This window comes from Nannobrachium achirus (assembly GCF_963921795.1).
Source record: "Nannobrachium achirus genome assembly, chromosome: 21".
Lineage (NCBI taxonomy): Eukaryota > Metazoa > Chordata > Actinopteri > Myctophiformes > Myctophidae > Nannobrachium > Nannobrachium achirus.
This window is the reverse complement of record NC_137828.1, coordinates 9391472-9414530: the sequence shown is the minus strand read 5'-3', so window position 1 is coordinate 9414530 and position 23059 is coordinate 9391472. Positions and strand designations below refer to the sequence as shown.

Here is a 23059-nt window from a genome sequence, read left to right as displayed (position 1 = left end):
TAATGCAGCGTGGTTCCTTATGTCCTGTGTCATATCTGGTGCCTAATGCAGGGCGGTTCCTTATGTCCTGTGTCATATGGTGCCTAATGCAGGGTGGTTCCTCATGTCCTGTGTCATATGGTGCCTAATGCAGGGTGGTTCCTTATGTCCTGTGTCATATGGTGCCTAATGCAGGGTGGTTCCTTATGTCCTGTGTCATATTGTGCCTAATGCAGGGTGGTTCCTTATGCCCTGTGTCATATGGTGCCTAATGCAGGGTGGTTCCTTATGTCCTGTGTCATATTTAGTGCCTAATGCAGGGTGGTTCCTTATGTCCTGTGTCATATCTGGTGCCTAATGCAGGGTGGTTCCTTATGTCCTGTGTCATATGGTGCCTAATGCAGGGTGGTTCCTTATGTCCTTTGTCATATCTGGTGCCTAATGCAGGGTGGTTCCTTATGTCCTGTGTCATATGGTGCCTAATGCAGGGTGGTTCCTTATGTCCTGTGTCATATCTGGTGCCTAATGCAGGGTGGTTCCTTATGTCCTGTGTCATATGGTGCCTAATGCAGGGTGGTTCCTTATGTCCTGTGTCATATCTGGTGCCTAATGCAGGGTGGTTCCTTATGTCCTGTGTCATATGGTGCCTAATGCAGGGTGGTTTCCTTATGTCCTGTGTCATATCTGGTGCCTAATGCAGGGTGGTTCCTTATGTCCTGTGTCATATGGTGCCTAATGCAGGGTGGTTTCCTTATGTCCTGTATCATGTGTTTGGTCGTGCAGGGTGAGTTTGGACCCTCGCTCTCAGGAGCTGGTAGGTACACTGAGACGTCACCTGATCCAGTTCAGCCCCCACTACCGAGCAGGAAGCCTGGCTGACAACAATGTCCCCGCCATCCTGTCCACGCCACTGGAAACGTAAGTAGCTCTACGACCATGTTATCACATTGGGTGCCCCTAGATTGAGCCCCATTTATCCCCTCTGGATGCCCAGACCCACCGCCATTGCATTGAATACGTCCCTGCTGCGTCAATGCATGCGTCATGACGTCACTTGGTCACATGAGTGCAGACAGGATGTTATTGTGTAACATACTGTATGGGCCAGTGTTGATCATAGCTGTTGATTGACGATCAAAAGTTGGTCATTTTGCCGCAGCCTGCCACAGTTTTAGCCATAAAAAATACATCATAGATAAAGGGCGTTAAAGATGGGGAAATGCATTGGAGTATATGGAGAAAAACGGCGGTGCGATGCAACCCGCGGTGAATGGGCAACATCCAGGCGTAGCCCCGACCTTACGGTGAGATTTAAAGTTGTTACTGTAAATACAGTAAACGCGTCAACCGCGTTGTGGGCCTCCAGCGACATCAAAGAGTTTGACGTGTGGGTGAAGTGGCCCTTTAATGTCTCTCTCTCTCTCTCTCTCTCTCTCTCTCTCTCTCTCCCTCTCTCTCCCTCTCCCTCTCCCTCTCCCTCTCTCCTGTCCAGCATCATGTCCAAGCTGTCCCTGGCTGACATGAACATGTTGCTGTATCGCTGTGATGCTGAGGAACAGGAGGACGGGGGAGGATGTTACGACATACCGTCATGGCAGCCGCTCAAGTACGGAGGCCTGCAAGGTACAAACTAAAACGCACTGATTCTGAGCAAACTGCATCTTGTAGATCTGCTATTTTCACTATTTTTAAAAAGGATCCCTGGCTAATACGACAAATATGCCTTAATACATTATAATTGTCCTCTATAACTACAATGTAAAATTAAAAACACCTTAAATATTTTATTTCTTCTAGAAATAGCTAATCTTTCACTCAATAGGGGAAATACCTGTCGCAAGTTGATGATGTCATAAATGTCATGTGTGATCTATCCCTATGGAATTTATGGAATGCATGTGCAAAAAACGCATTTGAAATATTGATTTGATGCTCATATTAACCATAGGAAGTATTACGTTTGTTTTCATTTGCACATGCATGCCATACATTCCATAGGGATAGATCACACACACATGACATTTATGACATCATCAACTTGCGACGGGCATTTCCCCTATTGAGTGAAAGATTAGCTATTTCTAGAAGAAATACAATATTTAAGGTGTTTTTAATTTTACATTGTAGTTATAGAGGACAATTATAATGTATTAAGGCATATTTGTCATATTAGCCAGGGATCCCTTTAACAATTTGGCTGAATTTAAATGTTTTTCTTCCAAATTGTTAATTTTTATTAAAATGTTTTTGATTTGATCTTTTTTTATTATTATTATAATCGATTAAATCCATTAACTCAATAAACAGTTTTACCCATAATGCTGTGGTTTCAACGCCCCCCTCACCAAGGTATCATTTCGGTGATGGCTGAGATTCGACCCAAGAACGACCTGGGCCACCCCTTCTGTGACAACCTGAGAGGGGGAGACTGGATGATGGACTTCATGGCCAACCGACTCATCGCCAAAGGAGGGACTCTGGGAGAGGTGAGAAAACTAGACTTTTACTCTGATCTGCAGTATTTGGCAAGTTATTCAGGAATAGTGATTATTAGTGATATTAGTGATATTACTTGGTATCAAGAGTAACTAGTTACGTTACGGGTAGTCGGGTACTATATTAGAAGTACTATTGTACTTTTGCTACTCGACCTCAGGTGGGCCAGTGGATTAATGTACTAACGGATGGTTACAGGTGGGCCAGTGGTTCCAGGCCATGTTCAGCTTCCTGAGACACATCCCTCGCTACCTGGTGCCGCGCTACTTTGACGCCATCGTCCTGGGGGCGTACACCACCGCTCTGGACCACGTCTTCAAACACATGTCAAGGTTAGCCTGTTAACTCATTCGTTGTTTACGGCCGAGGAAACCAAAGATTTTTCTATTAGCCGGGGATCCAGTCCCTCATAATGGGAGAGGACCTGTGATGTTCTGCCGCACTTTTTATTTCTGTTTTATCTATTAGTTTGGTCATTAAGGTCCACAGAATGAGAGGCCTGCTCTGCCGGAAACTTCGCGAAAAAAAGTTATGGCCATTTGTATATTCACTGTCCCATCGACTCCACTAGAAATATTTAAAAAAAGAAAAAAAGTCTGCTTTAATTAGCATGTGAGGAGTCAAACTAGGGGTTCTTCATGATTCTGAATCCATTGCAAGCATTTGTTTTGCATGAAAAACATTCCTTGGGCAAAATTTTGGCCATCGAAAACTGTGAAAAGTGGAAAAAAAGTGACGACTCATCACTTTTCACAGTGTTTTCACAGTGTTTGGGGGCCAATATTTTGCCCAAGGAATGTTTTTCATGCAAAACAAATGCTTGTAATGGATTCAGAATGATGAAAAACCCCTAGTTTGACCCCTCACATGCTACTTAAAGCAGATGTATTTTCTTTTTTAAATATTTCTAGTGGAGTCAATGGGACAGTGAATATAGAAATGGCCGTAACTTTTTTTCGCAAAGTTTCCGGCAGAGCAGGCCTCTCATTCTGTGGACCTTAATGACCAAACTAATAGATAAAACAGAAATAAAAAGTGCGGCAGAAAATCACAGGTTCAACCCTATTCCTTGAGCTTTTGGGCATGTGGATCCCCGACTATATGTCTTTCACTGCTGGCTTCTCCTACCTGTTAACGTGGGCGCTAATCCAGTTCCCATCACGCGTGATCGGACACTGCTATGCATCGTGTGTTCGCGTATTCCATCAGCTTCTCAAATCCGTCGGAATAGAGGACGGACCATCCGCTTCCGGTTTGCGCCCTCAATGTTAATCGGTCCGCTCCATAATGTGTCCGTGTAGAAACCGATCACGGAGAATTAGTTCCGGCATATTTTAGTTCGGCTTCGATAATTTTTTTTTTATTAAATCTTCGGGTTCCTCCGGCATGGCGGAGAATCCCTACAAAGGGGGATTTTTTGGCAGAGGTTGTGTTAATGTTAATCGTCCATAATGTCAAGCTAGCAATGTCTCGCATAGCTTGTAGACATCCATCCATCCATCCATCCATCCATCCATCCATCCATCCATCCATCCATCCATCCATCCATCGTCAACCGCTTATCCGGAATCGGGTCGCGGGGGTAACAGTTCCAACTGAGACTTCCAGTAGCGAAAAACGGACTATCAAGCTAACAGTGTGTCTTTATGCTAACACTCGAACTAACAGAAACACTAAACTAACTAAGCTTTTTTCAAAAACTAAACTAACCTAGCAAACCTGCTTTAAAAACAGATTTAAAGAGGGGCACGGTGGCGCAGTGGTTAGCGCTTCGCCTCACAGCTAGAAGGTCCTGGGTTCGATTCCCGCCGGGGGACGCTGGGGGCGTGTTCCTCCCTCCGCGTCATCAGCGCCCACACCCTAGGTGGGGTTGGCGATAGGGCCTTTCTGGGTGGAGTTTAAATGTTCTCCCCGTGTCTCCTAGGGTAGATGCCCTCACAAAAACATGCAGTAGTCCTGGTTTCTATACTACCTCCCGCTAGCCAGCCGGGTGCTCCCCAATTCCCCTGGCGCGGCAGGGGGAGAGCGGAAACCAGGACTACAGGTTAGGTATTTGGCACTGGGTGAGAAAATGGGTTGCAAAAACCGTGGGATAAAAATTAATTAAAAAATAAAATAAAAACAGATTTAAAAACCAAACAGAAAATGTAAACAAATGAATAAATATGTCAAAATGAAAGAAATAAATAAAAATAAAATTGTTTCGCTGTACATCCTGTTCCTCCCGGGTCCCTCAGCTTTGTGCAGAACGGTTCCACTCTGGTCAAACAGCTGGCGCTGGGCTCGGTGCAGATGAGCGGCGTGGGGCGCCACCCTGCCCTGCCCCCCCTCTCCCCCCACCTCAAGGACGTCCCCTATCGCCTGAGTGACGTCACCGGCAAGGAGGAGCAGTGCTGCGTGTCCCTGGCCGCAGGTCTGTCTGTCTGTCTGTCTTTCATTCTGTCCATCCTTCTATCTCTCTATCTCATTCTATCTCTCTCTCTGTTTGTTTGTCTGTCTTGTCCGTCCAGTGTATGCGTGCGGGTGTGTGTTTAAGCCTCATGTCGTATTGTAATCTTGGTTACATTGTAAATGAGGGCCTTTAGGCTATATGCATATACGCCATTGTGTTCTACTTTCGGGTGTCTTTCGACTTCCTTCACAGGTGTTACCGATGATACTAATGAAGGCTCTGTTCCATTCTGCTCAAACAGAGTCAGGGTGCTGATGTTGTGTTGGCTCACTGGAAATACTCTGCTACACCAGTGGGTCTCAAAGTGTCCTTGAGTGGGTTCCAAATGTCCCCATACAGGTGTGTAACTCAGAGTGTACAAATGGAAGCAAATGCTCCATTTGCTTCCATTTGTAGATTCCATTTGTACAGAGTTATGGGGGTCCTTGAAATTAAAGAACCACTGTACAATAAATCAAACAGACCCTTCATTAGTATCATCAGTAACACCTGTGAAGGAAGTTGAAAGACACCCGGAAGTAGAACAAAATGGCGTATATGCATAGAGCCTAACTACGAGTTTAAATAATGGTTATGATGATGATGATGGTATTGGGGTGTTCCAGGTCTTCCACACTTCTCGTCTGGTATTTTCCGTTGCTGGGGTCGTGACACCTTCATCGCCCTGCGAGGCCTCCTGCTGGTGACGGGAAGACACCTGGAGGCCAGGTACTGTCTGTCTGTCTGTCTGCCTCATCTCAGTCCCATAGAATGATTAATTATTTTATCTCTGGGACCCCAATTTTGTTTTATTATTATTATACATGTTGCAGCATATATATATGTGGCGGAGAGAGTCGCAGCCCCAGCCTGAAGCCTCAAAAGTCTAGTATCTGCCCTTGTTCCATAGGGATATCGCTTTGGAGTAATGGTTAAGATTTTGGACTTTCACGCGGTAGACCCGGGTTCGAAGCCGGGTGGGGAGGTTTGGATCACCTGCGTTACATATATATTATGGACTACAGATGAAATTAGCATTCTTGCTAACTCCGACTATTTACACTGCAGTTTACAACTTAGCTTTTTGTAGATGTGTTGCTGTGTTGTTCACAAATTAAACATGTCATGTCCCTTCCAAATAAACAAAAAAAGCCAGTAAGTCACTTTCCAACGCCTTTTATACGTCTTGTTTTTTTATTTTTTATTTATTTTTTGCTAGTTGTTTTTATCGCTCTGACCTTTGGACACTGCACTATTAGGTTGTGTTAGTAGTTTTTTTTAGTATTTCTGCTTGTGTTTGACATGGTGTAGAGATACTTGTTGCACTAACTAGCATTAGCCCCTTTTCCACTGCAAGGTGGAACCAGAACTTTCAGGAACCTGAACCTATTTTTTTGGTTCTGGTTTTGTTTCCATTGCGTACGGCCCGGTTCCAGACGAGGTTCCTGGAACCTTTTTTAGGTCCTGCTCCTGATGTAGAACTAAACTTGAGTTCTGGGAACCTATGGGCGGGGCCAGCAGCGCTGTTGCTCGGACCCCGGTTAGTTCTGGTCATATGGAAACATAAACAGAACTTGGTCCTGGGAACTTCACAGGTTCTTGAAAGTTCTTGTTTCTGGAAAGTTCTGGTTCTAGTTCTGGGTCGTTCCCTTTCTTGTTGTACCTTGCTCTTACTGTACTTACTGTACTCTGTACTCTGTTCTTGTTTTTTTCTTTTTATCTTTTTCATACTTCTCTGTAACTTTGTAAATAACCTTATACTGCTGTGCTGCCTCTGGGCAACAAATTTTCCCCCTTGGGATAATAAAGGTATCTATCTATCTATATGCTGTTTGCTATCTCTGTGTGTGCGTGTGTCAACAGGAACATCATCCTGGCGTTTGCCGGTACGCTGCGCTACGGTCTGATCCCCAACCTGCTGGGTGGGGGCGTGGGGGCGCGCTACAACTGCCGCGACGCCGTGTGGTGGTGGCTGCAGTGCGTGCAGGACTACTGCACCCTGGTGCCCCACGGCGTGGACATACTGATGTGTCCCGTGTCACGCATGTACGTCACCAACGTGTCCGAGCCACAGCCCACCGGCCAATGGGTAGGTTTCAACACAAGGTTATTATTGTTAATGGATTTAACACACGGGTGACTAACAGGTCATTTTGACCGATTTTGAGATTGCAAAGTGCAATAACTCTCCCTGTGAAGGTCTCATAAATGTCCCCTTCCATGACTTTTCCTAAATACTCAAGACATAATGTTTTTTTTCCTTCTGAAACGTTTCCTAAGTATGAAATAATATACCATTATACCACTCTGACTGTTAGTTATCGGTCATAAAGACAGATCTCACCCATTCCTCCCCCTCCCAGAAGCAAGGAGAGAATGTCACACCTTTTGCGCATACAAACCTTGAAGAAAGCTATTCAGTCATAATGAACTCTCAATAAGGCCTCATTCACCACAGTGTTAAATATCATTTAAATATTTTAATATATTTGTTGTGATTGCGACCGTCAGGGAGCAGTTTACTATGAAAACCTCCACCGGTCGTCCGTCCGTCCGTCCGTCCGTCCGTCCGTCCGTCCGTCCGTCACACGTCACACCTTTGCCCTGCTCATATCTCCGCATCAGTATGACATCACACCACATGTGTACACAAACCTTTGTGTACGTTGCTGTGGCAACAGTCTGTTGTTGCTGGTCTGTTAGTGTACGTTAGCAACCACCTTAGCAACCATGGTTTTACCCTAGCAACCAACTGTTTACCCTAGCAACCAACTGTTTACCATAGCAACCATGTTTTTTTACCCTAGCAACCAACTGTTTACCATAGCAACCAGATACGCAGAGCAGGGATCTCCATATATGGGCATAAACAGGTGACATCACACTGATGTCAGATACTCAGAGCAGGGATTTCTCCATAATATATGGGCATAAAAGGGATTCTGTTAGGGATCTCCATATATGGGCATAAAAGGGATTCTGTTAGGGATCTCCATATATGGGCATACAAGGGATTATGTTAGGGATCTCCATATATGGGCATAAAAGGGATTCTGTTAGGGATCTCCATATATGGGCATAAAAGGGATTCTGTTAGGGATCTCCATATATGGGCATAAAAGGGATTCTGTTAGGGATCTCCATATATGGGCATAAAAGGGATTCCGTTAGGGATCTCCATATATGGGCATAAAAGGGATTCTGTTAGCTGTTAGTGATCTCCATATATGGGCATAAAAGGGATGCTGTTAGGGATCTCCATATATGGGCATAAAAGGGATTCTGTTAGGGATCTCCATATATGGGCATGAAAGGGATTCTGTTAGGGATCTCCATATATGGGCATAAAAGGGATTGTATCCCAGATGATGCCCTGTTAGGAGATCCACACTAACAGAATCCATATTATGGTCCTACCGACAGCTGCTATAAGCCAACCCTGGCGATAAGGTCTGAGTCGAAGAAATGCTTCTTTCCTGGCAAGAATTGCCCCTTTATACTGTAGGGCTCGTTTGTGTATTGTATGACATCACGCCACATCATCGGCTGAGGACTGTGTGATGTCATCATATCTCCATATATGGAGACATAAGTTGCTCATGCCCAAATATGGGCTGGTGAGGTCAGACTTAGTGTGATGCATATGTTATCTCCATATATGGAGATTCAACTTCAATGAGTAACCATGGCAAACTGTCAACTGCCCGTATGTCTTGATAATTGGTAAAACAAACTTTTGGCCTATTTGTGGAGATAAGCGACCAACGGTCGCTTATCTCCCGATTAGGGAGTCTTACTGGTATTAATGTTTGCTATTGAGTGTTTGTTCAGTAACTAGGGGTCTCCCATGCTGTTTCACACATTGCAGATTAAGACTAGACTTCTCATAAGGTTTCTTGCTTTAGGCCATTGCTATACGGAGCTGGATTTTTCATATATCCCGATTTTTCAGATATCCACATAGAAAAATATCTAGGTCCACACGAGAAAGATATAAAAATAGAGTCCCCAGACCTCCACTGGGGGACAAGCACACACACAGTAAAGTCTTCAGAGATATCCGGGTTCCATGTCTACACGGATCCAGTGAATCGGATATTTTTCAATGTCTTCACTTATTTATCCGGTTTAAAAAATATCCAGCTTCACGGCCGAAATCTCCAGCTTCATGTGGCTGCAAGCCCCAACAGCACAAAAAAATGTCTGGCTTCAGAAATATCCAGCTCCGTGTAGCCATGGCTTTAATCCCTGTGTTTAACAATGCATCCATAACTGTGTGTTTGGTGTTGCAGGAGCAGCCTCTGTACGACGTCATCCAGGAAGCCATGCAGCGACACATGCAAGGAATCAGCTTCAGAGAGAGGAACGCGGGGCCAGAGATAGACCGCAACATGACTGATGGAGGCATGTGCACACAGGCACACACACACACACACACAGACGCACGGCCGCACGCACGCGTGCACGCACGCGCACACACACACACACGCACACACACACACACACACACACACACACACACACACACACACACTAGGGCATTAATCAAAAAATCAAATCAATTCAATCGACTTGATTACAAAAGGCGAATCCCATCAGGGAAAGGCCAAAGTTGAAAAAAAGAAAATGAACAAAGAGAAAGAATATACAGTATGTGTGCAGCATTATATCCACCTCTTTCCGCGGGAATTTACTGGAGAATCTTTTGCAGACATACAAGCTCACGTCGCGTCGCAGATGCAGCCGTTGTGAGCTTGTAGATCACACTCGGCTGCGGCGCCGGAAGCTCCGTCCAACTTCTGCGCAATGCAGTATGGGATGTTGGAAAGTTGTGGATTGACAGATTTCTTGTTTAGCCTACCAACATTTGAGACTGCATGCCTAGGTGCCTGTTTCATGTAATCAATTCCCCAAATGTGTTATTTTGGGGACCGATCAGCCTCAGCGCATGTTTCAGTTGATTCGTAGCGGTAGCCTACCTCTTCTTTGTTGGCTGGTGGGACGTGTGGTACGCTCCTAGTGAGACTTTTAACTTCACCCGGCCGCAACACATTGCACGCTGAGAACAGCTACAAGCTTCACCACTTCACTCATTCAGTACAAGTCACTCACATTGCGTCGCGGATGTGCCCAGAGAGCTTGGAGGTCTGCTATTCTCTGCACACAACACCGTTGCGGGACGGAGAATAAATTAATTAGGCTTGTTCATGGTCTGCAGGCAGGCAGCTGCTGCAATCATAGATGCGTCGCAGCGCGACACGCTGTGAGCTTGCGGATTGTTTATTTTCATATAGCCTGGCTACAGGGCTAAAGGTAGGCCTACTATGTATTATAATATAAAATATTTCAGTGCAAGTCATATTTTAGTCATCTGAAACTAGGCTATTTTTTAGCCTAGTTTTAGTTGGCTATATATCATAAGATTTTAGACAAGTCTACAGTTGATTTCGTCTAAAACTAGACTAGAATAAATATCCATTGTGACGTGGCAACGTCTCTTTGTTTGCGTGCAGGCTTCAACGTGGAGGCCGGCGTGGACGATGACACTGGCTTCGTGTTGGGAGGAAACCGCTTCAACTGTGGCACCTGGATGGATAAGATGGGAGAGAGTGAGAAGGCAGGCAACAAGGGGATTCCTGCCACCCCCAGGTAACCTGTCACCTCACGGCCAGGGACCACCATAACATAAAAAAAAGTGTTTCTGTGAGCTTAGGCTCGCGTTGCTACCGTTGGTGGGGACAGTGAAAGCTATGATGTGAAAAATCATCCTTATTACGTTCTCTCATTGGACTAGCAAGTTCTTATCTCCTTTTTTATATTAACCACTTGAACACTAGTGTCTATAATATTCAGATAACTTTAGCGAGGCGTTGTGAGCTTGTAGATCGTCTATTTTCGGCAAAGAGCTTTGATGTAGAGGGGGAAAAGAGCACCGAGTGAAAGGTCAAGTTTATTAAGTATTGACAGTTCAACTGGTTAAATATCTTAATACACAAATTGATATGAATCCAAAATACACTGACGATTGTGCTGTCAAACAATGAAACTAAATGGAGGTTGTCGGGGTCCCTGCTTCATCTCTCTCTCAACTAAGGGGTCCTTGGCCTGAAAACGTTGAAGACCCCTCGTTTATGGCTAGCAGTCGACAGCTTCATGCGTTAACGGAATGATTGAAAATGAAAACTAATGTGTGTGTTCCCAGGGACGGCTCGGCGGTGGAGATGGTGGGCCTCTGTAAGTCCACGCTGCGCTGGCTGGTGGAGCTTCACAAGAGCGGCCTGTTCCCCTACGCCACCGTCACCATCCGCAGAGAAGGTACCGGACAGTCTGGCTGGAAAAAACACTCTTGCATCCTTCCAGAACTGCCGTGAGGATTTTGCAAGTCGGCCCCCAAATAACTGGCAAAATACACAAGACAGGGTTCCCACGGTCATGGAATTCCTGGAAATATTTTGAAATTAGAACAATATTTTTCCAGTACTGGAAAAGTTTTGGAATTTATCAAGGGTCCTGGAAGGTCCTGGAAAAATTAGCTATGCATTGTCTTTGGTTATTGATTTTGTTAATACCTCTGAGGCAGAAATTGTGAAAATAGCAGATCTACATGCTCACAACGCCTCGCGGTGTGAGGCGTTGTGAGCATGTAGATCGGCTATTTTCACAATAGAACCGTGTTATGCAAAATTCCTCAGCTCTTAGTGCTCGTTGAGGTGCCGGATCCCCAGTTAAAACATGATTATTTTGGGGATCACGGCCTGAAAAGATTGAGAACCACTGGCATACGCTACCTGTCTTTGGGCATTGCGCATAGGAATAAGCGACCTGTTATTGAGCTGAATTATTGTTATATAGTCCTGGAAATTGGGTTAAATATTCTGGAAAAGTTTTGGAAATTAATTGGTAAAAATGTGTGGGAAAGATTTGAATGATAATATGACATGAAATAATGTTATATTATGGTAAAATCTTTAAAAAAAAAAAACTTTAAAGAGGTGGTGCCATAGTTTTGTACTTTTTCTTTTTTTTGTATGTATCTATGGAGTTAACATTATTCTAATAGACCAACGGGTGGGGTTATATAATGTGCAAATTTGCCTTCCCTGTGTATTTTTGGTTTCTTCCTGAAAGCTGAAAGCCCAGTTGAAAAACACTTGGTTTAATCATAAATCATCCCCTCCCCTTTTATCATTAGATGTATTTGGGACCCCCAAAATATGTTGCTCCAGGGATATATATATATATATTCAAAGATTTGCAAAAATGTCCATGATTTTTCAAAAAAAGAAATAGCAGATCTACAAGCTCATAGCGCGGCACTTGATGCCCCGCCATGATCTTGTATATCTGCTATTTAACTCATTCATTGCCTTTTCAAGATGGCCGCCAAGTACCAGGATGCCACATTCCTAAATTTCTAGTGCATGGATACATTTTTAGTGCACGGATCGTGCACGCCCATGCCTAGATTTTTCACAGCTTTCAAACAAAACAATCTGCTTGGAAATCCGTTCAGGCATTCATGAGATAGAAGCCTTCAAAGTCAAACAAAACAAACAAACATGGCTGCCATTTTGAAAGATGTGTTTGTTATGGGGCTAAACATGCAATTTCGCGATTGCGATCATGCCTTATACATTTTAGGCATTTTTGAGATTTTTTTTTGAAAAATCTTTTTTTTTTTCTTCAAAATGGCTTCCAACTCGGGAAACTCGGGCTGTGGCAGTCTGGGGGTACTGAAATAACTCGGGAAACTCGGGCCTGGCATTCAATGAGTTAAGTGGTTTAAAGGGCCTACACCATGCTTTTAAAACTATATTTTGCTCAAAATTGAGTCTTAGACAGGTTTTAACCCTCAAAAAACACTCTGACCATTCTTTTTGTTTGTTCTAGCTCTACTATAATGAGGCTCTCCAGCTGCAATACCAAAACGGCCTCCGTTTGCTCAGGGGCGCATCTAGTGGGGTTTTTCCAGAAAAAAAAGAAGTTTTTTGAAAAAGAAATTTAAAAAAAAAAAAAAAAAGTTTTTGAAAAAAAAAAGTTTTTGAAAAAAAAGGTTTTTGAAAAAAAAAGTTTTTGAAAAAAAAAAGTTTTTTGAAAAAAAAATTTTCAAAAACTTTTTTTTCAAAAACTTTTTTTTCAAAAAACTTTTTTTTTTAAAAAACTTTTTTTTTTGACTGCATTGCATTTTTTTTTTTTTTTTTTTTAAGTTTTGAAGAAAAAAAAAATTTGGAAAAAATTTTTTTTTGAAATTTTTTTTTTTTTGACTCTGAAAAAAAACGGGAATCCGTGTGACGTCACACGGATCAACTCTCAGAACAGCACTGTTCTGAGAACCTGTGGAAAGCTTTTCATCTCTGTCTTCCCAAAACCAGAGAAAGACACAATGTACAGAAATAGGACTTTGTGAGGATAGAAGGTGCCAGTGGGACCCCAAAAAAAGGTTTTAAAATAGAAAAAGTGAAAATTCATGGTGTAGGTCCTTTAAGTGGTTAAAATGTAAAGTGACACAGATGCTTTCCAGGTTAATCCAGACAAAGTATTTGACCACAGACAGGAACCTCTCCGTGCCGTACGTCGACTGGGAGCGTAAGATCCAGGAGAACTTCGAGAAGATGTTCTACGTGTCCCACGACCCCCAGGACCCCGACGAGAAGCACCCCCAGCTGGTGCACAAGAGAGGCATCTACAAGGACAGCTACGGAGCCTCCAGTCCCTGGTGTGACTACCAGCTGAGACCAAACTTCACCATAGCAATGGTGGTGGTAGGTGGCAAGTAACACAGTAACTTCACCATAGCAATGGTGGTGGTAGGTGGCAAGTAACTAAGTAACTGCATGATCATCTAAAAATCATGGAAAGCATCATATACCAGTAAGACTCCCTAATCGGGAGATAAGCGACCGTCAGGTCACAGCGTGATTTTAGGGCAAAATGTGTAGGAGTAGTGTTTGAAAAAATCGGTCTGATGGTGGCGCTATATGGGACAGATCCATATTGATGACATGAGTGTAGACATACTGTGTACCGATTTGCGTGATTTTAGGGCAAAATCTATAGGAGCAGTGTCCAAAAATGTGTTTTAAGAAATCAGCCTGAAGGTGGCGCTAAATGGGACACATCCATGTTGATGACATGAGTGTAGACATATACTGTGTACCGGTTTGGGTGATTTTAGGACAAAATGTGTAGGAGCTGTGTCCAAAAATGTGTTTTGCAAGAATCTGCCTCATGGTGGCGCTAGAATAGGGTCATGTGTGAGTTGATGGGTGGTTTTGGTTTGTGGTTTGGCAGGCAAGGAGTGTGTGTGCAAATTTTGGCATGGATCGGGGCAACGGTTGCGGAGATATGAGCAGGGCAAAAGTGTGACGTGTGACAGACAGACTGACAGACAGCTGGTCGAGGTTTTGATAGTAACTGCGACCTGACGGTCGCAACTATACACATATTGTGTATACTGTAATCATCAAGATTTTGCTTTATGTGCAATGGATCTAGAATATATGAAAGTTTGACTTTTTTTAAGTATACTGTGGACAATACGAGGATTTTCTTTGATACCAAACTATCAGTGGTAGGTGGCAAGTAACTAAAGACCCTTTCTCATATGATCACTGGTAAATATCCGGGAAATCAGGTCAGACGAGGTAGCGTAGGTGTAGCTCATTCTCTACAATTACTAGACGTTTAGTTTTGTTTCGTTATGGGCCATTGATCATGGAAGTTCGATCAGTGAATATTTATAATGGCAGTTTTTATTTAATTTTTGTTACTTGCTTCGGCAATGTGAACGTATGTTTTCTCATGCCAATAAAGCTCCATTGAATTGATTATTTCCATCAGTGTCGCTCACTCAATAGGCTATATATACGCCATTTTGTTCTACTTCCGGGTGTCTTTCGACTTCCTTCACAGGTGTTACTGATGATACTAATTAAGGCTCTGTTTGATTTATTGTACAGTGGTGCTTTCATTTCAAGGACCCCCATAACTCTGTACAAATGGAATCAACAAATGGAAGCAAATGGGTCCATTTGCTTCCATTTGTACACTCTCAGAGTTACACACCTGTAGCCTATGGGGACATTTGGAACCCACTCAAGGACACTTTGAGACCCACTGGTGTAGCAGAGTGTTTCCAGTGAGCCATCATGCACAATAGCAGCACCGTCGGGGTGCTGCTATTGTGCATGTTGGCTCTGTTTGAGCAGAATGGCACAGAGCCTTCATTAGTATCATCGGTAACACCTGTGAAGGAAGTTGAAAGACACCCGGAAGTAGAGCAAAATGGCGTATATGCATAGAGCCTAGCAAGGACCACCAGTTTACTATGATATGATTGTGACCAAGTAAATTGGCTATTTTTGTTCTGCAACACCTGTGTGCAACTAATTCCTGTGTGTATGTGCGTGGCACAGGCTCCTGAGTTGTTCACGGTGGAGAGGGCGTGGGAGGCTCTGGATGTGGCTGAGAAGAAACTGCTGGGACCCCTGGGAATGAAGACCCTGGACTCAGAGTGAGTTCCTCTTCCCCTCCTCTCTTCTCCTCGTGTTGTCTACACAGATGCTAGGTTTCATGTTTACCTGTTATCCTACAGCAGGGTTCCCCAATTAGTTTTCCCCAAGGGCCGAATTATGTCTAGGGTACCAAGCCGAGGGCCACAACATTGAATTATGTCTAGGGTACCAAGCCGAGGGCCACAACATTGAATTATGTCTAGGGTACCAAGCCGAGGGCCACAACATTGAATTATGTCTAGGGTACCAAGCCGAGGGCCACAACATTGAATTATGTCTAGGGTACCAAGCCGAGGGCCACAACATTAAATTATGTCTAGGGTACCAAGCCGAGGGCCACAACATTGAATTATGTCTAGGGTACCAAGCCGAGGGCCACAACATTGAATTATGTCTAGGGTACCAAGCCGAGGGCCACAACATTGAATTATGTCTAGGGTACCAAGCCGAGGGCCACAACATTGAATTATGTCTAGGGTACCAAGCCGAGGGCCACAACATTGAATTATGTCTAGGGTACCAAGCCGAGGGCCACAACATTGAATCATGTCTAGGGTACCAAGCCGAGGGCCACAACATTGAATTATGTCTAGCGTACCAAGCCGAGGGCCACAACATTGAATTATCTCTAGGGTACCAAGCCGAGGGCCACAACATTGCAAGGGGCGGCGGTGGCGTTCCAGCTACTCCAGCGCCAGTTTTCGTCGTTGTCGGGTGAAAATCTTTTATGTCCAAAACCGTTCGTTTTGAATTTATCATTTTAAAAATGATTTAAACTAGTGAAAACAGCCGATCTACAAGCGCACACAACGCCTCGCGGTGCGAGGCGTTGTGTGCTTGTAGATCTGCTGTTTTCACTACTTTTGTGCGACGGCCTTGTATGATTTGCGAAAGAACGTACAAATTTGGAGATACGAGGTTTCCAGCCGACAACGACGATATACTAGTGTTGTTGCTGCTCTTATAGCACAATTATTACTGGGGTTGGTGTGGGCCAGACAGTAGCCCCCCGTGGGCAGCCTATTGGGGAACCTTGTCCTACAGTATGCAGTTCCTTTGAGGCACTACGTTGTTCTCTTGCAAAATGTACCCTGTACAGCAGTGGTTTTCAACCAGCGGTCTGAGAATCACTAGTGGTCCTTAAGGGCGTTCCAGTGGTCCCCTAGGTTGTAATTACATAGTATACGTCTTGTGGCAGTAACATGTGTGTGTGTGTGTGTGTGTGTGTGTGTGTGTGTGTGTGTGTGTGTGTGTGTGTGTGTGTGTGTGTGTGTGTGTTGTCAGTGACATGGTGTACTGTGGCGTCTATGACAACAACCTGGACAATGACAGCGCCTCCTTGGCTAAAGGCTTCAACTACCATCAAGGGCCGGTGAGTGGATGTTAACAGTTTTACTGCCAGATGTTATTATTTATTTATTGGGTCTTGTGCCAGCAAAAGCAGCTTACCTTTGCGTTATAGACAAAGATCTATTTTTTTTTTTTTTTCCTTATTACATTGGTCATACTAGCAGTAGAGGGCAGCCTCATGCAATAATTAATGTGAAATGGCCGCGGTCGGCTACCATCCGTCCAGGCCACTAAATCGCTACAGAGCAATAGACCCAGAGAAAATAACAAGGAAGCGTTTTGTTACTCCATTGATGCTAACGTCCAGTGGGTTTTTGAGAGCACTTTTACGGGAGATGTGTTAACGGTACACACCCGCGCGACCCCTCATCAGTTTACAGACATCAAAACAAGGTACAAAAGAACGAGCCAAAGAACGTACAATTGGCATCGCACCGCCGTGAAAAATGGGGCGAACGGGAACGTCCAAAGCGGTAAAAGAGTTAAGCAATCCTGACATCTCCTGTTTCCACTTAGAACTACTCTTTACACCACAAAGCACCTCATTTACCACTCTACACCATGTGATGCATGTGTTCAATAGGGATGGAGCAAATATTATCATTAAATAGCATTAAAACAATCATTCATTAGTGTGCAATAAGTGTTAAATGGTTTTATATTATGAATAGTACTGTAATAATGTCTTGATTGCCTCTTGTCTTGATTGTTTAAAACCCATTTAGGCCTAGAATTATTGAATGCTTTAACCAGTGAAAAATAGCAGATATACAAGCTCACAGCGCGGCACCGAGTGCCGCACTGCGAGCTTGTAGATCTGCTATTTTTGAAAAAGTCGTGAAAATATGTGAAAATCTTTGAATATATGTATTTTCAAAGCGAACGTTTGGAACTCAAATTTTGCTTCTGGGGGGTCCCTGGAACTAAATATTTTGAGATGGGGGTCCGTGGCCAAATACATATCATTTTGGGGGTCCTTCACATGAAAAAATTTGAGAACCACTGACATAGTATAGCCTCTCAAGAACAGACTAACTGAGCTCCAGTTAAGTGAAAAGGACCTTTTCTTTGACGATGGCTGGCCAGATTGCTGACATAGAAACATAGGTTTTTCAAAAAAACCTTAGAAGGATTCAAAAGACACTTATAGAATCGGGTCAAAATGCAAGCTGTTGTATTGTATTGCTGAAGTGGGATAGTAATAATATTGTAGTGAGAAATAAAACAAAATGTGTTGGGTGGGTGTCCACATACTGTAACTGTAAGTTTTCCGGAAATAGAAAAACAAAATATATATATCCATCTCCAGCTAAATGATTGGTAACTCTGAGCGTGTATGGAACACCGCTCAGTTATGGGGGGCCAAAATCATAGTAAACTGGGGGTCCTTGAAAGAGAAGGTTTGAGAATAATTGATTTTAAAAAGGTTTGAGAATAATTGATTTTAAAAAGGTTTGAGAATAATTGATTTTAAAAAATCCCACCACATCCCTATAGACAAGTCTTTTCAAAAACGTAGCAAGAATAGTTTATGACCTTCCCTGGATTATAATCACACCTGTGGAAAGTTTCACACTGGAACGCAGACGTGTTTGAACACACATTTTATTATGCACGTTTATTATGACAACTTTATTATTACATCAGTTATCAGGTCACAATAACAAATTGAAAACCTGTATCACATGGGTGTGTGTGTGTGTGTGTGTGTGTGTGTGTGTGTGTGTGTGTGTGTGTGTGTGTGTGTGTGTGTCTGTGTGTGTGTGTGTGTGTGTGTGTGTGTGTGTGTGTGTGTGTGTGTGTGTGTGTGCGTGCGTGCGTGCGTGCGTGTGTGTGTACACACATGCATGACTGCCTTTGACTTTGTGGCGTGTGGTTAACCATTTAATGCCCTATACTTCAAATTGCAAAAATAGCAGATCTGCCAGTTTTGCCATGCACTGTGAGCTTGTAGATCTGCTATGTGTGCAATGTCTCCATGTATGGATATCCAGGTGATGATAGTCAGCAGTCTTGATTTGCAAATGAATTCTGTCTTGGTCATAATATATTGTATGGAGCGTCCATATATGGGCATTTCCAAATATGGGCTTAATATATGGGCATTCCCAATATTTCTAATATTACTCTGAATGTTCACATCTACAGTACTTCAGATGCAGGTGCGTTGAACAGTGACAAATGAAGCAACCATAAACGAAAATTCATGAACAAATACGGTATCCCGCCCTCCATCAAGAGCCTCTATTACTCTGAATAAAAAAAAACTATTATTTTGTTTAATACTAACTTTGTTTTGTTAAATCGTGAAGTATGTAAAGGCCAAATTCTTTGAATAAAAAAAACTATTATTTTGTTTAATACGAACTTTGTTTTGTTAAATCGTGAAGTATGTAAAGGCCAAATTCTTTGGTGTTGGTTCCTTGACTCAACTTCGTAGCAGCAACAACAATACAAGTCAGAAAGAGAATAACAGAGTTTGTACACTGAATGATATGGAGGTGCCTGGGTAGTGGGTAGTAAGTGTTACACTATCTGTGGTACTCAAAATATGTTTTCTCACTTCAAGGTAAAGGCTCGTTCAACTCAAGGACAGTCCTTGAGAGGTTCTTGATATACTTGATCCTATTATACATATAAAGAAGAAACAATTTGCACGCTCTTTTCTTAACTCTTTTACCGCTTTGAACGTTCCCGTTCGCCCCATTTTTCCCGGCGGCGCGATGCCAATTGTACGTTCTTTGGCTCGTTCTTTTGTACCTTGTTTTGATGTCTGTAAACTGATGAGGGGTCGCGCGGGTGTGTACCGTAGAGACAGCTCCCGTAAAAGTGCTCTCAAAAACCCACTGGACGTTGGCATCAATGGAGTAACAACACTCTTCCTTGTTATTTTCTCTGGGTCTATTGCTCTGTAGCGATTGAGCTGTCTTGACGGACGGTAGCCTACCGCGGCCATTTCACATTAATTCTTGCATGAGGCTGCCCTCTACTGCTAGTATAGAAAAGTACACCTATTTAAGGAGAAAAGAAAATAATAATGATGAAAAAAAAATGAATAGATCTTTGTCTATAACATCGCAAAGGTAAGGTGCTTTTGCTGGCACAAAACCCAATAAATAAATAACAACATCTGGCAGTAAAACTGTTAATAATGTTTTAAGATCCGCAGTGGCAGTCAACCGAACAGACGCGTTTCGGCAGGCTGACGAAGGCCCTCGTGCCGAAACACGTCTGTTCGGTTGACTGCCACTGCGGATCTCTAACCGAATTACCATATCATCACTGTCGGGCAGAAACCACGTATCCGCAAGTTTCAACATTTTCGTAAAGTAAAACCCTGCCTCATCATGAAAGACACAAACAAGGCTTGTGAAAATACCAGATCTACAACCACAAAACGCCTCGCCTTTTAATAAATACAAAATGAATGGTTTTGGACCTACAAGGTTTCCACCTGACAACGATATTATACATATCGTGACTAAGTCTTTGAACTCTCTCTCTCTCTCTCTCTCTCTCTCTCTCTCTCTCTCTCTCTCTCCTTACAGGAGTGGTTGTGGCCTGTGGGATACTTCCTCCGTGCCAAACTCTTATTCGCCAAGAAAATGGGACAGGAGACGTACGACAAGACCGTCTACCTGGTGAAAAATGTTCTGTCCCGCCACTACATTCACTTGGAAAGGTAAGGCTCCATTTGTGTCTCGGCCAGGCCGAAGGCGTGGCCGAAATTCTGTTTGTGGACAGTTAATCTCTGAAGGCCAGAGCAGAATAACATTTTCACTTAAAGGAGTCGTTCAGACCAAAACACATATAGGGTTAAATCTGTCTTTTATCATACCCCTTCATACCTGCTTTAGTCGATTTTTTTCATAGCTGCCCCTGTTGCTAGATTTCGGATGCCCCTGTTGCTAGATTTCGCGGCCCTCTCATAACTAACAGTGTAGATAGACTTTATTCTAGTGCGGTTATTTCTTTAGCTTCAAACGGCTTCTGCTCTGCACCAGAGCAGGGAGAGAGCCTAGAAAGGGAGGGGAGGTGCAGAGGATCTTCTCGTCTGTTTGACAAGTAAGGGTGCCTGTGGTTGGTCTCAGGACATTGTGTAAACACAATCCAATAAAAAAATACTAACTTTGAAGCAAAAGAAATAACCGCACTAGAATAAAGACGATCTACTCTGTTAGTTATGAGAGGGCCCGCGAAATCTAGCAACATGAAAAAAATCGAACCTCTGTTCGAAGTGGAGCTGTGTGTGTGTGTGTGTGTGTGTGTGTGTGTGTGTGTGTGTGTGTGTGTGTGTGTGTGTGTGTGTGTGTGTGTGTGTGTGTGTGTGTGTATTGCAGTTGATGCTCAGGGCAGGCTAGACTCAACAGCACCTCTCTGGTCACCCAGGGTTACTACATACAGGCTACATACAGACCCACAGACCCACCCACCCACATACCCACATACCTACACACACGGCCACGTATAGGGAGCTTGTGTTCCACACAGCTCCAAAAATCAACTAAAGCAGGTATGAAGGGGTATGATGAAAGGCAGATTTAACCCTATATGTGTTTTGGTCTGAACGACTCCTTTAATGACTACTTTTAACTTTTGGTACTTTAAGTACATTCTGATGACAATACTTTTGTACTTTTACTCAAGTCAGTTTTTAATTCCAAACTTTAACTTGTAGCAGAGTATTTCTACATTGCAGTATTTATACACATTTTCCCCCACTGTTGAGCAGCGACGAGCCCTTCCACCTTCTCCTTACCGTCACATCATGTGTGTTTGTGTCCCTGCAGGTCCAAATGGAAGGGCCTTCCTGAGCTGACCAACGAGAACGGACAATACTGTCCCTTCAGCTGTGAGAGCCAAGCATGGTCCATCGCTACCGTGCTAGAGGTCCTACATGACCTGTGACACACACACACACACACACACCGTGTGAATTGCAATTTTACTTGTGTTAAAATTCTGAAGAAATGACTTGACTGCTAAGGCACGCTACACACAGTTGCGACAGCTATCGTGTCCGTGTAGTCTGAGAATGAGTGGGGGAGGTGGAAGTCCAATGCATTGTCAATGGAAGGTTGTTTGGTTTTTTGTCGTTGCCGTGTCTCTTGGCCAAAAAACAGCCTTCGGTTGAGCAAGAGACACGGCAACGACAAAAACAAAAAAAAACAACCTTCCATTGACAATGCATTGGACCTTCCCTTCTCCCCCTCATTCTCAGACCTTACGGAGAAGATGTCTCACGCATCTCTGTGAGTGCGGCCTAAGAAATACAGGCCAGTTATTGTCAACATGTTGTTTACATTGTTATTGTTATTATTATTATTATAGTTCAAATACAACTGTTAGACCTCCTCACACTGTTACATGTTGACATGTTCAATACAGTATACTCTAAACCAGGGGTGCCCAAAAGGTAGATTGTGATCTACCAGTAGATCACCAAGGGTGTGCAGGTAGATCACATGACATGCCTTAAATATAAAAATATATAAAAATATAAAAAGAATATGTCCATCTGACATCAAGAAGGGCCTGTCAGCTCCCTTCATGGCTTCTAAAGTAGGCAAACCTCCAATGCAATACTTTGTTCAAGAGAGTAGCATTACAAAGAACCCCAAAACCTACCACTTCCATACAGAATGGGATGAAGACATTTCCCCCAGTATTTCCCATTTATTTCCCCCTTACAGTAAGTGTTTTTGTCTAAAATGTAAACGCCAGTGCTGCTATTCCAAAGCTTCCCTCGGGCCCTCAGCAAAAACATTTTGGATGGGTAGATCATGTTGAGCTAGTCATTTTAAAAGTAGATCTCACGTCAAAAAAGTGTGGGCACCCCTGCTCTAAACACTGGAATATTAGCATTTTGTTAGCCAAAGCTCTGTAAGCTGCATGCTCGCGTTGGGACGCATTGTCACGCTGACCGAGACCTAGCCGGTTGAGTGTCTAAATAGAAGTACCTTTAGTGTTGTGATTGGTCTAAAAAGATCGTTTCCAGGGGAAGTCCCGCTCCTATAGACACTCTGAATTAGGTTGTGACGAGGATTTTCTCCTCGGAGATGAGAAATGGCTGGGAACGAGGCTACGCATTGCTAGCTTGAAAGTGTAAAGATGTGATGCGAAATTACACAATGTTAGCTTGAAATTCAGCTTTTCTTTTCTTTTTTTTCCTTTTTTTTGGCTAATGACGCAAAATGATGTGTTAGCTTGAAATAACTGCTTTTCAGGCTAACAGCACGTTACGTTATTGTTGTTATAATTATTATTTGTTCAAATACAGCTGTAAGAC

At 43.3% G+C, this 23059-nt stretch overlaps 1 protein-coding gene across 1 annotated transcript in view; it reads left to right on the top strand.

Moving 5' to 3' along the window:
- Positions 1–21837, top strand: part of LOC308307116 (glycogen debranching enzyme-like) — a 71056-nt gene extending 49219 nt beyond the window's left edge. The window contains exons 20-34 of the mRNA XM_080752266.1: positions 763–897; positions 1472–1602; positions 2329–2465; positions 2674–2807; positions 4713–4888; positions 5533–5635; positions 6770–6995; positions 9199–9310; positions 10420–10555; positions 11109–11221; positions 13457–13668; positions 15322–15419; positions 16705–16792; positions 20319–20452; positions 21561–21837. Coding sequence (XP_080608392.1) covers positions 763–897; positions 1472–1602; positions 2329–2465; positions 2674–2807; positions 4713–4888; positions 5533–5635; positions 6770–6995; positions 9199–9310; positions 10420–10555; positions 11109–11221; positions 13457–13668; positions 15322–15419; positions 16705–16792; positions 20319–20452; positions 21561–21678 — 2053 coding nt within the window. The 3' untranslated portion in view covers positions 21679–21837. The remainder of the gene's footprint in view (positions 1–762; positions 898–1471; positions 1603–2328; positions 2466–2673; positions 2808–4712; positions 4889–5532; positions 5636–6769; positions 6996–9198; positions 9311–10419; positions 10556–11108; positions 11222–13456; positions 13669–15321; positions 15420–16704; positions 16793–20318; positions 20453–21560) is intronic.
- The last annotated feature ends 1222 nt before the right edge of the window (positions 21838–23059 follow it).